Source organism: Cynocephalus volans, chromosome 12, assembly GCF_027409185.1.
Source record: "Cynocephalus volans isolate mCynVol1 chromosome 12, mCynVol1.pri, whole genome shotgun sequence".
In the NCBI taxonomy this organism is placed as follows: domain Eukaryota; kingdom Metazoa; phylum Chordata; class Mammalia; order Dermoptera; family Cynocephalidae; genus Cynocephalus; species Cynocephalus volans.
In genome coordinates this window covers 62,795,973-62,811,782 of record NC_084471.1, presented here as the reverse complement: position 1 = coordinate 62,811,782, position 15,810 = coordinate 62,795,973, and the positions used below count along the sequence as shown (strand labels likewise).

The 15,810-nt window shown below is 49.5% G+C and overlaps 2 protein-coding genes across 23 annotated transcripts in view; both read right to left on the bottom strand.

Annotated features, from left to right (window-relative positions):
- Nucleotides 1–3,248: 3,248 nt before the first annotated feature.
- On the bottom strand, nt 3,249–10,537 carry STAC3 (SH3 and cysteine rich domain 3). Of its 5 annotated transcripts, none has more exons than XM_063076005.1 (13): nt 10,458–10,532; nt 10,222–10,284; nt 9,513–9,679; nt 8,994–9,261; nt 8,654–8,751; nt 8,381–8,453; nt 7,347–7,444; nt 4,959–5,025; nt 4,724–4,773; nt 4,349–4,434; nt 4,113–4,164; nt 3,886–4,023; nt 3,249–3,712 (listed from the first exon to the last, which is right to left on the bottom strand). In XM_063076005.1, the coding sequence occupies exons 3-13, from the start codon at nt 9,576–9,578 to the stop codon at nt 3,614–3,616; spliced, it is 1,095 nt and encodes a 364-aa protein (XP_062932075.1). In that variant the 5' UTR covers nt 9,579–9,679; nt 10,222–10,284; nt 10,458–10,532; the 3' UTR covers nt 3,249–3,613. The 5 variants fall into 5 exon arrangements, with proteins under 5 accessions (XP_062932075.1, XP_062932076.1, XP_062932073.1 ...); XM_063076006.1 differs by having other exon boundaries at nt 9,513–9,579; XM_063076003.1 differs by lacking the exon at nt 10,222–10,284 and having other exon boundaries at nt 10,319–10,537.
- Nucleotides 10,538–12,498: 1,961 nt separating this feature from the next.
- R3HDM2 (R3H domain containing 2) overlaps nt 12,499–15,810 on the bottom strand; it is a 147,513-nt gene continuing 144,201 nt past the window's right edge. For all 18 annotated transcript variants that reach the window (XM_063076270.1, XM_063076268.1, XM_063076271.1 and 15 more), the window contains 3 exons: nt 14,832–14,929; nt 14,419–14,503; nt 12,499–13,533 (listed from right to left, as the gene is read on the bottom strand). In XM_063076270.1, coding sequence (XP_062932340.1) covers nt 13,193–13,533; nt 14,419–14,503; nt 14,832–14,929 — 524 coding nt within the window. In that variant the 3' untranslated portion in view covers nt 12,499–13,192. The remainder of the gene's footprint in view (nt 13,534–14,418; nt 14,504–14,831; nt 14,930–15,810) is intronic.

The window sequence follows — 15,810 nt, the reverse complement described above, 5'->3', positions numbered from 1 at the left end:
TCTGTTTATGCAAAGCGCTCTCCGCCTGGGACCCCGGCGTTCCGGTGCCTGGCCCTGCTCGGGGCACAGGGTCACGAACCCGCTCTAGCCCAGCACCCCCGCCGCGCCTTGGTTTCCTCCCTCCCCAGCACCCAGAGGGGCCGCGGGGCGAGCTGAACGGGGAGGGGCGGGGGTGTTGATGTGATTGGAGCGGACGCGGCTGTTTCTTCAATAATGGATGGAGATGATGCGGACGGCGGAGCCGAGCCGGCCGGGAGAGGAGAGAGGAATAGAAATGGAGAGAGGAAAGAGCGGGGGTGGGAGACTCACTCAGGCGCGCGCGCGCGCACACGCGTGCGTCACACTGTCATTCGGATACAAGCCGCCGCTCAGCTCACACCCAGGCACACGCCCACGCACTGTCACCAAGACACACACACCTGCAGGCGGAGACGCCAGAGCAACACACACTCACCAGTGACTCTTCCTGATTTTCACACATACACAGTCCTGCAGGCACACACACACTGGAATGCCCGCACCCGGGGGGCACACCCAGGCGTGAACAGAGCCCAGACACATAGACACACCAAAGCACATATGCACATCTAGATACATTCAGGCTTAGACAGAAATCACAGAGATGGGGGGTAGAGGGTGGGAAGTGGACAAACCGGAGAGATTCAGGCATACTCAGGGCCATTGACACACCCAGGGACACAGACACGGACATATACCTGGGGCTCAGATAGACAACTCACGCACCAAGGGGTGCAAACAGATACACACACAAATACCACACCAGGGGTATAGACACTCATAATTGCTAGGGGGACAGACAGATCCCTGACCACCCACACCCACTCAGGGGCAGGTACCCACTCATACACGGGAGCTGCCATCTGTGCCCTGCAGGGGTGGAGTGTGACAGAGAGGTCACCAGGGGCCCCTGAGCAGGCCTCCTTAGCCTAAGTAAGCCTAGCAATATAATGAGGTCGTGGTGACAGGAGACGCCTGGGGCTGTGGACTCGGAGCCCTGTGCGTCCTGGCTTGACTGCCTGCAAGCTTCCTTTCCTGGCCCCCAGGATGGGTGGTGCCTACCTTGGGCCGCCCCCACGCAGCAGACTCAGCGGCCCGCCGGCCCTAACTCGAGCTGTTGTGGGGAAGAGGAGCCTTACAGAGACATTGGCAGCTGCGCTGGGAGATTCCTATGGTCCTCAACCCAGCTGAGAGGCAAGGGTTGAAGAGGGAGTCACTCTGTAGCCCACTTTGCCCCTTCGTGCTGTGCTGACCAATCTTTCGACTCCAAGGAGGACTTTTTTTCTTTTTTTTTTGTTAAGAGTGGAGTGGTCAGTAAAGAGGGGTGGAGTGCGGGTTGTGTCCTGGACCCTAGCACTCCAGCTCTTCCTCCGATCTGTTTTCAATTCAGTCTGCTCCTTGGCCCAGACTTATGACCTTTGCAGCGTGGGAAAGCATCATCCATCACCCAGGCGGCCGCTTGTAGGAGAGGGGGGCGCTGGGGGCTCACATAAGGTAGTTGTCAGGTCTGCCACCCACTCTCGGGACCTGCTCCCTTAGGCCTGGGCTCAACTGGCGTGGCGAGTACTGAGGAGAGGTCATGACCATGGAGCTCAATCCTGACACTGGGCCTTGTATCCCCACCCCATACCCCAGCACCCCTCCTTCGAACTCTGCACAGTCTGTCTCCCCGCTCCTCCCGCCCCTCTTCTCTCAGGCCCTTTGCTTAATTTCCTATTAACTGCTGATAAATCCAATTAAACCACCGCTCTAATTAGGGACAGCTGCCGGCTCGGTGAGGCGAGGGAGGGGGGTGCCCCCCGAGTGTAGGGGGAGAACAGCCGCTCTCCCTGCTCCTCGACACCCCCACACCAGCATCGCCGCCCAATGAGCCAGTAAATTGGTTTTGCTTCAGCTTTGTGGGGGGGCGCCCTCGAGGATTGGGGGGCGCCCTCCGGTTTTGCGTCCCTCAGACCTTTTAATGAATAGAGGTAACTCAAGCCCTCGCAGTCCCTCCATACATTCGTGGTATGAGGATCCGGAGGAGGGATGGGGGCAAAAGGCTTGATTTGTGTGTGGTTGGGGTACCTGTGATCAGCTCCTATTCTAGCCCAATAGTGATTAAATTCTTTTTGATCACTCCCCCCCACGCCCCAGGCGTCCCGACAGTCAAGGGCAAAGGGAACAGGAAACTCTGTTCCGCAGCGAGTCTTGTGTGTTTCACTGCCCTCATCACACCTCAGCCTTCTGGAAGGAAGGAGGACGCGCCTGTCCCGGGCCTTCCTCTTCCTCAGCCCAGCTGAGCCCCTGCCCTCCCCCGCCAGCAGCAGATGGTGCCCGGGCTCCCGCTGCCAACCTTGCTAGGCGGTGCCAACCTCAGTCCTGGCAGACAACAGGCAGACGAGAAGCGGAGATCCTGGCTGGCCAGGCCGACCCTCCCCCACTCGCCATCAAGCTCAAGACCCTCTGCCTGCCCCACTCCAGCAACCACCTCAGGCTGCCTCTCACTGATCCGCTCCCAGGTCCCCAAACTCCTCATCTCCTTCTGCTCCCTTCCCCACACCTTCCCGCTCCTCACCACCTGCCGTTCTGACCAGGGCCGGCATATTTGCATATTTGCATATGCAAATAACAACATTTGCATACGGCGCGCGGCAGGAGGGGTCTACGCGAGAGCTGGTTAGCTATCTGCCCCGCGTTCTCTCGGTACCTGTCGCAAAGGGCTGGGGCAAGGGCCGCGCGGGAGGGGTTAGGCCCCCCAGCCTCGCTAGCTCGGTTCCCTGAGGACTTGAGGAAGTGTTGCCATGGATACGGCACGCACCCCATCCACTCCCAGGCCTAGGGTCTCTGGCTTGGTCTCTCTGGTTCTCTCCCCTTACCCACCCCCTCACCCCCTCCCCATCCCTAGCTTTCCATCCAAGATCTTGCATCGCCCCCTGGCGGCCTACCTCGGCGCTGAGCCAGGTTCCAAAATGCAAGGAGCTGCCCGCAGCTAAATCTCCAAAAACTAGGGGGACCTACCCTGCTACGAGATCTTGCTCCCACAGCCGCAGGGGCGCGGGGACAGCAACTCCAGTGCGGCTCCGCTTTCTTCACTGACAGCAGAGCCCTCGCCTGACTGACTCACCTGTCTCCCTACCTTCCACCAGCCTCGGCCCCTCTGGTTACCCAATGATAGTGAGGTGGGACGGCTGGGGAGGATTCGCCACCCCTCCGCAGACCCTCTCCTCGCCCCCAGTTAAGGAGCAAACTTTTCTAACTTTTGTCAAAACTTTAATAAATTTGCAACATTCTGCAGTTCGCCTCCGTGGTTTCTCCCCTCCCTCCCTCCTCCCCCAGCAACACTTTCTTTTCCCAGCTCTCGCAGGATGGGCCCGAGGTGTTGCGGATGCCGGTTGCTCTGGACATCAGGTATCCGAGGCCCTAGGCCGGGGGCGGGTGTGGGGAGTGGGGGTGGGAACCAGTCCCTTCCTAGAAGCCCCGTCACTCTCTGACGGGCCTTCCCACCCCTCCCTCACCCAGCAGTCCAGTTGCTCTCGCCCCTTTCCTTCCCAACCTCCACTGGGCCCGCCCAGAATGGGGCATGGGAGTCTCCAGCCTGTGGTCGCCCGAATGCCTAAATCTCCTCCAGGAAGTCGGTGGGGAAGAGCCCCACTTTGCGGCCGGTGTAGACCTTGACGTAGCCGCCGGTTTCTTCTCCTTTCTGCACCACGATCTAGAGGATTAAAGGATTAGGGAGTAGGAATCAAGAGAAAAGGCTGAAGAGGAGAGCGGGGGAGCCTGAAGTTATAAAGACTCATCCTAGTCTCATTAACGGGTTAAGATCTCCAAGGAGTGTGGTTTGCCGAGGAGATCAGTCCTGGGATTGGGTTGCTGCACCAGTGCTACCTGGTCCTTCTTGAGAGTGATCTGCCCTATCTCGCGGTTCCCCACGAAGGATCTCGTTACACGGTGCACACGTTCTCCAGCCCTGACTCGAATGATGAAGTTTGGAGGGAAAAATCCGACCTTCTCCCCGATTTTCCCCTAGGGTACATGGTAGGGAGAATCAATCTCTCAATCTCATATTCTAGACTCAACCCATATCCCACCCTAGCCCAAGACATTTCCCTTACCCGCCACCATTCCTCATTGGAGTCATCAATGACTGTGATCTTCTCTCCTGGCCTGGGAGAGGAAAGGAGGGGCCTCTGAGATTTAGGGGCCTCACTCACATACCACGTCGCTGGCTGTGCCCCAGGTCCGGTCCCAATAGGCTCCAAGCCCTGAGTCACTCTTTTCCTTTCCCATATAGAACCCAGCTCTCCCCTCTTCCGTCCCCAGTACCCCCTCTCCCCACGAGGCCTCTCACGGGAAATCCAGATCATCCTTCTCCAGGGCTTTGAACCGATAGAGAGCCACAAAGTAATGAGACTGCTGGAAGCCAGGCTGCTTGTGCTGGGGGTGAAAAGGGGTGATGAGTTTCAGAACTCTTCTATCCCACATTGAGGAGTAGGAGTCCAAGACAGGAGCATTCTCCAGACACACTACATTCCAACTCTCTTCCAGTTCCTGAACTGAGAGGAGTTTATGGGGGGGGGGGTGTCAAGGGGGAGGGTTGATGGTGAGGGTGGATCAAGGGTGATGGGAACCCCAAAGGGGAAGTGTGAGCTTCTGCTGAGGCTGTGAGTGGTATCAAACCTGGGTTGAGGAGAGGAATGCAGCCCTTGTAGGGAAGAATTCTCACCTTGTCATCAGGTGTCTTCTTCTCAGCCTTCTTGTCCCCTTCAGGGTTTCCTGGGATCAGAAACACCGACAAATTGTCTCTGTCTCCTGGAGGGCAGCCCTCATTCTCTTACACTTCTGTTAAAGGGCCTCTTTTATCTCTAAACTTGGCCTGTCCTTTGCCCCGCCTCCCCCTGTGCCACAGCAGAGCCCTCGACCTTACTCCATCTCTGTGGATGGAGGTAGGCGACACTCACCATCCTGGGGTTTGCCTTCCTCTGGTCTAGCTGACTCTGGCTCCTCCTCCATCATGGCTGCTAGAGGCTGGAGGGGGCACCAGAGTTAGGGAGATGCTGTCTTGGGAACACACATTTGCCCTGGCTCTCCAGTCTGGCCAGAGAACTACAGAATAGGATCTCAGGGTTGGATGAAACCTTGGAGGAAATATCTAGTCCAACCATCTAATGCAGGAATTTCCTCTAAAACATCCTTGCAAGTGGTTCACCCACATTGTGCTTGATGTTGTCAATGACAGAGGGTTCACTACCTTACAAAGTAACCCCATGCAATTTTGGGGCAATTCCCTATATTAAGCCTATGACAGTCTCCCTGTACCTTTTAGCTATTGGCCCTGATTTGCCCTTTGGAGCAATGAATGTAGAACAAATATGGCCTGTAGTGGATTGAATTATGTCCCCTCAAAACTCTCTGAAGCTTGAATTGTTTCCCCCAAGTTTTATGTATTAGAAACTTAAGGGGCCAGCCTGTGGCTCACTCAGGAGAGTGTGGTGCTGATAAAACCAAGGCCACAGGTTTGGATCCCATATAGGGATGGCCGGTTAGCTCACTGGTGAGCGTGGTACTGACAACACCAAGTCAAGAGTTAAGATCCCCTTACCAGTTATCTTTAAAAAAAAAAAAGAATAGAAACTTAGCCCCCACTGTGACTGTTAAGAGGGTGGGAAATCCTATTATGGTAATGGAAAGGTGGAGCCTTGAAGAGGTGATTAGATTGTAGGACCATGCAGTAATGAATGGATTAAAAATGGTGGTCAGGGGCGTGGCTCTGAGGGCTTTAAAAGAAGAAGAGAGTCTGCCTTTTGCTCTCTTTTCTCTCTGCTTCCACCACCTAGCAATGTGAGACCTCTGGGTCACTGTCACCACCACCAGATGAACTTTAGACTTCTCAGCCTCAGAAACTGTAAGCAATAAATCTCATTGTCTTTATAAATCACCCAGTGGAGTGTACTTTGTTATAAGCAACAAAAATGGACTAATACATGGCCCCTTTAAATCTGAGGAGAGATGACATGTCTTTCCTGGCTTTTCTTCTCTAAACATTTTTAGTCCCTTCAAATCATTCCTATGATCCAGATTCCAGGTCCTTCACAATACTGTCTGCCCTTAAAAATACTCCCGTGTGTAAGAGAAAAATGGGCAGCACAGTTTTTATAATTCCCTTAAGAGAGCAGAACCCAAGAGTGCTAGCCTTTCTGGAAGCAAGCAAATCACACTGCTAGTGCCTTATTAAGTTATAGTTCACTCCACAGAAATTTCTAATCTGTACCCAACCTCCATAACAACTACTTTGAGGCCAGATCCATAGTTCTGTTTTTCTTCAGTTGATTTTTTTTTTTTTTTTGATACAAGAACAGATACGTACATTTTTCCTCATGAAACTTCAAATTATTAGTTTTGGCCCTTTCTTTTAGTCTGTAAGCTTATTTGTTTGTTTTTCTGTGGCTGGCCAGTATAGGCACTTAACCCTGGACCTTGGTGTTATCAGCACATGCTCTAATCAACTGAGCTAACTGGCCAGTTCAGGTCTGTAATAAGATTTTTAAATATATTATTCAGTGTATAAGTATTTCTTCCTAGCTTTCCCACAAACTTAATGAATATACCATTTATATCTTCATTTGCATCAGCGAGTAAAATGTCCATAAATGAGGACCAGGGACTAAATCATGTTATAAGGTATCAGAAATCTCCCTCCAGCTGGACATCCCTAAAGGATCAGAATCCTTTAGGTACTGTGATTCAACCAATTTTAGGAATCCATCTAACTATAACCATCATCCATATTAGTGCATTCTGTTTGTCCAGAAAGATATAAGGATGCTCTAACAAATTCCTTGCTGAACTGAACATAAGTCTATGGCATTACCAAACTATAACCCTATTACAAAAGGAAATGAAGTTGCTCTTGGCCAGTAGCTTTGTGTCAGTTTCATCATCTGTAAAATGAATGAGTCGGACCAGATGATCTTCATGGGCACTTGCACAGCTCTAGAATTCTCTGATTACTTGGTATGACAAGTTCTCTTTCCCAAATCCAAAAGCACAGCTCTTACCCATCACCAGCAATGTCAAGGGCCTGGGGCCTAGCCTTCATGTGGTTGTGGTGGTTAATCTGACAATTTCAGAAGGGAGTTGAAAAAACACTCTATGACATTCTCAACCTGAGGCCCACGGTGAGCTGAAGCAGGTCCTAAAAGCCCTCTAAAACTGTATGCAAAAATATGTTGCAGAATATGCAATTTTAGGAGAAGAGAGCCATATCTTTTCTCAGCTTTCCAAAAGGGGAAATGACCTGCCCTATGGGGTCTCCAGGAGGGACCTCAGTGGGGAGTTATAGTGCTCACATTTTTCTTATCTGCCTGTCCCTTCTTCCGTTCCTTGTTTGCCATGATTACTCCAGTGCGTAGGGTTTCAAACACAGGGTCATTGCGATTGGCAGCAGCTAGTGGAATGGAAGGAGAAAGAAGACATTACTAGGGAGGCAGAGAAAGCCTTAGAGGAAAGAGAGACCTCCTAAGGAAGGGAGATGAGAAAATGAGTAGATAGATACCCAGGGGAAGTGTGTGTGAGGGCAGGGGAAGGATTAGAGAAGGATCAGCTGGGTAATACATAGGTCACCAATTTATAAAAGGGCTCTAAAAACATCACTGGAACTGTAATGGAGAAAATTATTTACCAGAACTCCTTCCAGGCAGAGCATTATATGATGTTGGAAAGACAACTCTGGTAAGTTGCTCAGGAGTTGGGGCATGCTTAGAATCACTAGTCTCCTTCTAAGGAGAGTGGTTCCTTAACTACTGGCTTTTGTTTCGTTCAGTGGCAAGTACAAGCTGGGGTGCTACCACCAGCGGATTTTTCTTTTTCACCCATGTTCCTCACAGGTTCCTCTCCTCCAAATAAATGTTGGGCAAATTGTGAGTACACTTTTAAGGGTTGCCAAATTATGAACCTGCCCAGTATGCCTACAGCTCTTGGTGTGGCCCTGAGTCTGGTATGACGCTGTAACAAGGATGAGGACAGTCTAGGATACTTTGCTCTTGCTTATTTTTCATATGAGCATGGTTTTTTTTTTTTTTTTTGCTGTAGCTGGCTGGTATGGGGATCCAAAGAACACAGACTTTGAAGCTAGCAGATGAAGGTTTCAGTCACAGCTTACCTCTTGCAAGCTGTAAGCAGCCCTAACTAAACCTTATCTCCCTCAGCTATAAAACAGGTAGATATTGACTCTGTATCCAAGATGGCTATAAAAATATTAGGTTAAGGGAGAACCATGGGAAATAGAATGTTTCTGTTTCAGAATTTGGCTTCCATAGCTAGAGGTGCTGAGAAACTATCTCCAGGTTTGCCCATTCCCTTAGGTCCCATATGGGGCACTTACAGAGATCTTTGACACAAGCATATTGCTGGTTGCTGTAGAGTGGGGAGCTATAGGCCCGATGGAAACCAGGGGGCTGTAGGATAGGATGGGAGGAAGCATTAGAGGTGGCAAGGTACCCAGAACCCCATCTCTCCCATGAGTGCTCACCCCTTCTCAGAGTGATATGCTAAGAAAAAGCAGAGAAATGAATGGGATGACTTGACAAACCAACGAAGGGGTAGCTAGCAACATGTCCCCTCCCTTCTACTTTCTTGCTCCCTAGAGCCTACTCACGATCTTGCCGAAGCATCGCTGCATCTCCACATAGGACTGACAATGTTCATGGATGTTGGTTTTGCAGTTCTTACAGCGAAGCCCAAATTTGTTGTTGACTTGGGAGAGGGGGAGAATATTTGGGTAAGGTTCCGGACTGCCCTTTTCCTTTGCACCACTGCTGCTACTCTAGATCTTAGGTTCTCTTTTCAGTTTGGGACCCTACACTGTCAATCTCTAATAGTATTTTCTTAAGCCAAATCTTGCCACAGCTGTCTGCTATGAAAACTCCTCTCCTAAACCCTCTCCCCTACCCGCTGCCTTCAACACCACACTCTCTCCACTTCCCTTCATGACTCACGCACAATCATCCGGGCACAGACATCACAGAACTTTGGTTTCTTGAAGAAATGATCTTTGAATTTGTGGGGCTTATCGTTAACAAGCTTAGGAGGTTCTGGCGGTGGCTCCTCCTCCTCTTCTTCTTCTTCCTCTTCTTCCTCATAGATGTAATAGATGGGCCCACCCCCAGCACCCACTGCCTCCCCATTGGCCTGAGGCTCTTGGGGAAGCTCCATTTCCTTTATCCCTGAAGACCCCTTCCTCAGTAACTGCTTCAGTCGCTGTAGCTGAGGGAGGGAGTGAAGGAAACCCAGTGTTAAAAGGACTGTCACTCTCTCTGGAGTAGGTGGGGCTAAAGCTACTAGCTTGGGCAAGGAATGCACCCTAGTATTAGGGCATATTGGGGGTTGCAGGTGTTGGCTAGCATTCTAACAATAAATAAGTCACACACGTGAGATCAATTCAAGCACTTTTCTTCAGGGGCTGTAATGGCTTCCCAACCCCCCCGCACACCTGATGGTCAAAGGCCCAGACTCACCCCACTTTGTGCAGTCTCTGCTGGGAAGGAGGGCTTAGGGGAGTCCAGCACCTCCTTTTCTGTCATCCTGCAAGAGGTTGGACCCCACTATGAAATCTAATCCCCGACTGCCATTCTTTCCTCCTTTATTCCTGTCCCTTGTAGTAGGGTTGTCCTTGAAAGGGAGGCTTTGGGAGAAATTTGGTTAAACAGAGATCTTTTGGCAGGGCTTATGAACAGAAGATTCCATGGAGGTCCAGACAAAAAGCCCAACAGACTAAGGAATTTCCCAACCAGTTCCTCAAACCCATACTCATCCTTCTACCCTGAGGGGCAACCCCAGAGTTTACAGCCCCAATATAGTGCTCAAGGCTGCATGGTTTAGGTATTTTTCTACAGATACTTTGTTTCTCCTGGGAATCGGTGGGCAATACAGACACAACACACTTTCCCAGATCCCCTCTCTTCAAGCAGTTTAATGTGTGTCTCTGCTAGCATGCATGGAGGGACAGACTGGAGACATTTGTTCTCCCCTCTTTCTTGAGCCGGGGACCCATGCCTAGTTCTGTCCCAGCCTGCCTCAGGCCTCAGCTATTTTAAGTTTTCAGAGTAATATGAAACTTTCTTTTCCCTACTACTCCATTCCCTTGACCCCACCCCCACCCACCCCCTCCAATCCTAGCTCATCCTAGAGATTAATAATTTCATTCCTAAAACCCAAACTACTCACGGACAAGGAGAGAAACAAAGAAGCTGAACAGACTATAGATTGGGGAAGCTGGGGTGAGCAGACCTGGAAATGGAAAGAGGATGAAGAGGCAACTTACGTTTGGGGATTCCCTAAGTCAAGTCAGTCCACTGTCTGTGGAAGGCAGAGGGAGTCTCTGGGACTTTGATGGTGGTGCTGGGGGAAGACTGGTTCTCTTCCTTGAGGGCTAAGCCCCCCCCAGTACCCTCCGTACTCACACCAGCTACTCAGACGCTATTTGTAGACCTTCTAGCCTCTTGCCTTGGTGTCAGAGCTGAAATGACAGAGCTGGAGGAAAGTGGACAGCTGAGCAACACAGCTGACACAAAGAAATTGGACACGGGGAGGTCTGAGGCAGGGCTGGACCCTAACTCCTCCCATCCCCCTGGAGCTGCTGTTCCCTGATTCTTCATCTATAGTGAGCAGGTCAGTACTGGTTAAATTCAGGAAGGAACAGACTCTGTTCATGCTGCATACTCATTTGAGGGGATTTTAGATGACTGAAGGTGAAATCAAGAAGAATTATAAACACATTTTCTCATCTCTTTTACCCAAGGTCCAAACATCTCCCCAATTCTACCCTCCCTGGACCTACTGTAGGAACTAGGCTTCTCAGACTTCGCCTTCTTATGGCCATGTTTTTATATACCCTCAAGCATTGATCTAGCCTCAAACCTTTAGGCTAGAAAAGGGCTAGGAACTGGTGAAGATAAGTTGAATTCTCAGAGCTCTCCTATCTGCCACAGTAGATTACTTTCTTATCCATGTGTACCTTGCTATCCTGTAAGGGAGTGAAAAACATGTAGTACTGCTTTGTCTCCTCCAGCAGCTCCCAGAGACATCTTTCTCCCAATTACTCTAAAATCTTGTTCTAAGGGTGAAGGGAATTGTATAGGCTACTAAAACACAGGCAGGGACTTCCATCTGAGGGGTCTGGGGAGTGAGGATCTAATGATCAGGTAGAGATGGTTTAGTTAAGACTGGGTAGAAGGTTTCTCTATGTGGTAACACATAGGGAATTTTTATCACTTGGAAATAATGCCTTCCTCACCATGAGAACTTCAAACTCTTGAAGGTAGGATGGCCAAGACTCATACTTCTTAAACTATTTTGATTCCCTAATTCCATCTCCCACCTCTGATGCCCTGGTATATGAACTGATGGGTCAAAGAGATAACCGGCATTCTTATCTCCCAGGGATGCAGCCTTCTCTTACTCTTTGGGCTGGGACACAGATGAAAGAAGAGATTACTCCCATCTCAGAGGAGGGCAATTTAGAGGTGGTAATGTAGTGTTGCTTTATGACTTGTATCTGTAAGAAATAAAGGACTACATTAGCGGTTGGGTCAAAGAAGCTCCTGGAGGAGCCTGCCTAGAGATATAGCCACCCAGACCCAAGAGATTTCCTGGGCACTGTGCTTTGTCATTTCTCCCCACTGCTCTTTTTTCTCTCTTTAAGGGATGGATGAGATTGAAAAGGGGGTGCTGGAAGGTTTCGAGTTTACAGGCTGTTTAATAGCCCTGCTATGACAGGCTGCAGAACAACAGGACTAGCTCTGAGAAGGCCCCAGATAGAGGAAAAGTTCCATCTTGCAGGCAGGGTGACTTTGGTTCATCTTTCTTCAGCTGCATAGGACAGAGGCTGCTGGGCATGCCTGGACTATACAGCATCTTGACAGTGCATGTTCAGTTGATGTTGCTTTATTGTAAGAAGCATTCACTTTTGCTCCTACCAGGTAGAACCCAATCCTCTGGCTTTAGGATTAAAGAAAGGCCCAAGTCCTCCATCCCTGACTGGCTTTCAGAAGATCAGATGGACAGGCATGAGGCCAGCATCTCCACCCAGTCTGGACCTCACTTACCACTCCCCAGCTCTGCCATAAGGGCCCTAAATGAATATCACATATTTAACAGGCTGGAAGGAACTTCAGAAGTCACTAGTCAGCCCAAGTCTCTTATTTTACTGATACGGACACAGAGAGCCAGAGTTAAGAAGTAATGTGCTCAATGACCAGAGTTAGTGGCAGAGTTGGGAGAGCCCCAAACCAAGGTCCCATTAGAGATGCAGCCATCTGTCACAATTGTGCACAGGGAGGAGGATGGGATGGAGGGAATAGTGTTAGGAAGATACGTGTGCATATGCTAGGGAAAGCCATTACAACCCACAACAAATCCTTCCAACAGCTGTGCAGGTATACCAACCCAGAGCTTCCAACCCCCACCCACACATGGGCGGCAACAGAGAAACAGTGACTGATGTCCAGTGACATATATATATATTTTTTATATTTAAAAACAAAACCAACCTCCCCCCATATAACTCCCCAAACAAAAAACCAGATTAAATAAAAATTTACAGTGAATATACCAGCAAACATCTGTATGTGCAATTAAATACTGTGTCTGTTACTGCGGCACGAACCTCAAACGAACAATATACAAGTGTTCTGGGGGATGGGGGGAGTCCCAAGTTTTAACTCTGTGGGGCTTGGGGACACAAGACGGGAGAAGTGAGAGAATGAGGGAAACTGATTCTTTTTTGTTAATTCTGTCCATATAAATATATTCATAGAGACCAAAAAAGGAAAGGGAATTTGGGAAGGTAAGGAAATAGAATAGGGGAGTGTAGGACCCTCCCAATTCTACCTGACCAAAAAAAAAAAATGAAAGAAATTAATTTGATGGTGGGAGAAAAGATAAAATATGATAGAAGAGGATGGGAAGGAGAGGGAAGCAGAAGGCAGCCAACCAGGGGGAAAAGGGGATCCACGGCAGGGGAGCAAGGAGTCTAATGCCAGTATGTCTGCCTCTGTTTCCATCTTCATCCCTCGTTTTAGGCTCTAGTTGAGTATCTGTCTCCTTACTTCCTGCCTCTGTCTGTGTTCTGTCAGGATCCCTTGACCCCTCCACCCTGCCCCCACCTCTATTGTGCCGGTCTCTTTCCCTCCTCTGTTTATTGGGAGCTGGCTCGCTCCAGGATCCTCAGATCATAGTTCTTTTTGGCCACTCGAAGTTTGAAGCGACTCACAGAGTTGTTGAGGCGAAGGGAGGCATTTTGGGCTGCCAGGGGGCTGGGGAACACAGCCACGATGGTGTACAAGGCAGCGAGGTCCGAGTGGCGGCCATTCTCGGCAGTCCCACTGTTGTCTCCCCCACCCCCGCCAGGCAGTCCCTGAGCATCTTTGAGCCACTGGATCTTGGCGCCGGACATGGCAAGCTGAGTGAAGAGTTTGTCTGCCTCTGTACGGGTGATGCCCTCAGGGAGATCTGTCACCTCCAGCACTCGCCCCAGGACTGGAAGGGGAGAAGAGAGAACATGATTGTGAGGGATGCAAGGTAAAAAGAACTGGACAGCAGCCAGGCAGAGAAGTACCTAGCTGACCAAGCCTGTATACAATGCCCTCAAAAGCCGAACCTTTCCTGCCCATTAGCCCTTTCCTGCTCTCCCCAAATCAACCTAATTTCCCACCATCCAGACTCTGATCAGGGCAACTAGGGGAAGAAAAAAATGAAACTTTTTCTTCTCCTAGACCAGAGATGCAGGTAAGAGGCTGGTAATCAGAATCCCGGAGACCTATACTTCAGTTCTCTCACAGAATGTCACTGCTATGAAGGAAATGTGGCTTTTGCTGACATTCTTTAACAAAGTCAGTGGATCAATCTGAAATATGTTCCATAGTTCCCTTCCCACTCAGAGGCTAGCCCAAATAGATCCTTCCTTCTTATCATCTCAGGAAGTCGGTTTCCCTTCCTTTCCTTGTTCAGCAAATTGCTCCAAATAGAGGACATCCCAAGAGATCTTGTATGCCTAGTATGGAATGCCTGCAAGAGGAGAGTTACTCTCCCATATTCTCTATCAATCTTCTAAATTGGGTCTAGGAATACCAAAGATAGATGTCCTAGGTTAGGGTCAGGACAGCTCCCAGAAGACTCTTTGCTAATAAGAGGCTCATCACTGTGTTATTCTCAAGTTTTATCATGACATTCCTCAGGACATGGGATGGCTTGGTAAGGAGGACTAAGATACTTCACTTTTCCAGTTTCTGCTTTCTCTTGAGCACAAAGGGTCCCATTTCCACTCCCCACCCTAAGTTGGCTTTTCCCACCCATTCTGGGCTGGTAATGAAGGGCTGGATGGGTGGGCATCTTCTCTCAGGGATTCAGCATCCTGTCACTCACCAACATCTGCAGTCCCCAGGTCAGTGGAGGCAGATTTGAGTGCTTGTCTCTTGCCCCGGTTTCCATGCTTCATTCCACTCTGTCCCTTCAACATGCAAAAGATAACTCTCAGACCAGGTAAACAACATTGACTGCCTTGCATCCCAATGTCTGCCTGAGAGATTGCGGAATAGCACCCAACCCCGAGGACCCTATCCCACCAGGCAGTCAGATTGGCAAGGAAGTGGCCACTGGGAAACAGAGAGCCCTTCCCAAGGCAAGAAATGAGTACAGGAGTGGGGCATGGCTCCTCCTCTATCCATTCTGTGTTGTCTCCCTTGTTCAAACAGCTGGTTGAAATGGGTGGCTCAGAGATAGGGGCCCAGATGAGAAGGGGAGTCTGATGGTCCTAAGGCTATGGTGGTCACCCTTACCTGGTGCACCGTGTAAGTTGACTGGCCATGGAGCAAGGGAGGGCAGATGGACAGATTGTACTGTAATGGCTGGCCCAAGAGGGAGTAGCGTCCATCACCTAGGGAGTAAGAGCAGATGGTTTTCTGGGAGCTTGAGCTTCATAGTATGACTTTTATGAGACTTCAGGGGGCTTTGGAAATAGATAGCAACAATGCATACTATTCCTACGTTTTCCACGATGGGAGTGCCCATGTGACTGATTTAAGAGTTGTCTCTCTTCCTAAACCCCTTGACTCTCAGCTGTATCTCACAGATAAATAGAGCTATTAGGTCCTCTTACCTTTAAAGGTCTCTGTCCATTGTATACAAAAGACCCTACAGGGAAGAAACCTACAGACCCTTATGGTTGTCTTTTATCTCTTATATAGATTCTCTCCACCCCCAAACCTAGGGTTCAAGTTTCTGACTCATGTGAGAGGCAATGCAGGGTAGTGGACAAGAGGACAGACTTGGAGCCAGACTACCTAGGTTAACATACTGGCTCTTTTACTGCAAATGTGATGTCGGGTATGTTCTTCCTTCATTGGTGTTGCTGGGAAGGTTAAATGAATACAAGACATGTAAAGCACTTGTAGCAATACATATTAAGACCACAAGTGTTACTTGTTATTGATAAATATTACATTTCAGAGCACTGTAAAGTTTTAAACTATATTCTCATCTTATTTTTACACTGCTTGCTACAGCCAAGGCAGAAAGCAGATAAGACTATTCCCATCTTATATGTGATTAACCCCATTATATATTAGGAAACTGAGGTCTAGTTCCAAGTTTAAGTAACTTGCTGAATATCACAAAGCTAGTTAGTTTTGGAACTGGAACTTGAACCCAACTCTTTTAACCCAAATCCGATGTTCCATCTTCTAAAACCACACTATTTCTGACAGTCTCCCATTCCTGGCCCCAGACTCATCAGGTACTGATATTAGGTTAAAATCT

Coding starts and splice junctions, on each gene's coding strand:
- STAC3 (XM_063076003.1), bottom strand. CDS start 9,578: ATGACAGAAAAGGAGGTGCTGGACTCCCCTAAGCCCTCCTTCCCAGCA. Junction 7,445..8,380: donor TGCTTGTGTCAAAGATCTCT/GTAAGTGCCCCA, acceptor CCATTCCACTAG/CTGCTGCCAATCGCAATGAC. Junction 4,774..4,958: donor GGAAGGCAAACCCCAGGATG/GTGAGTGTCGCC, acceptor TTCTGATCCCAG/GAAACCCTGAAGGGGACAAG.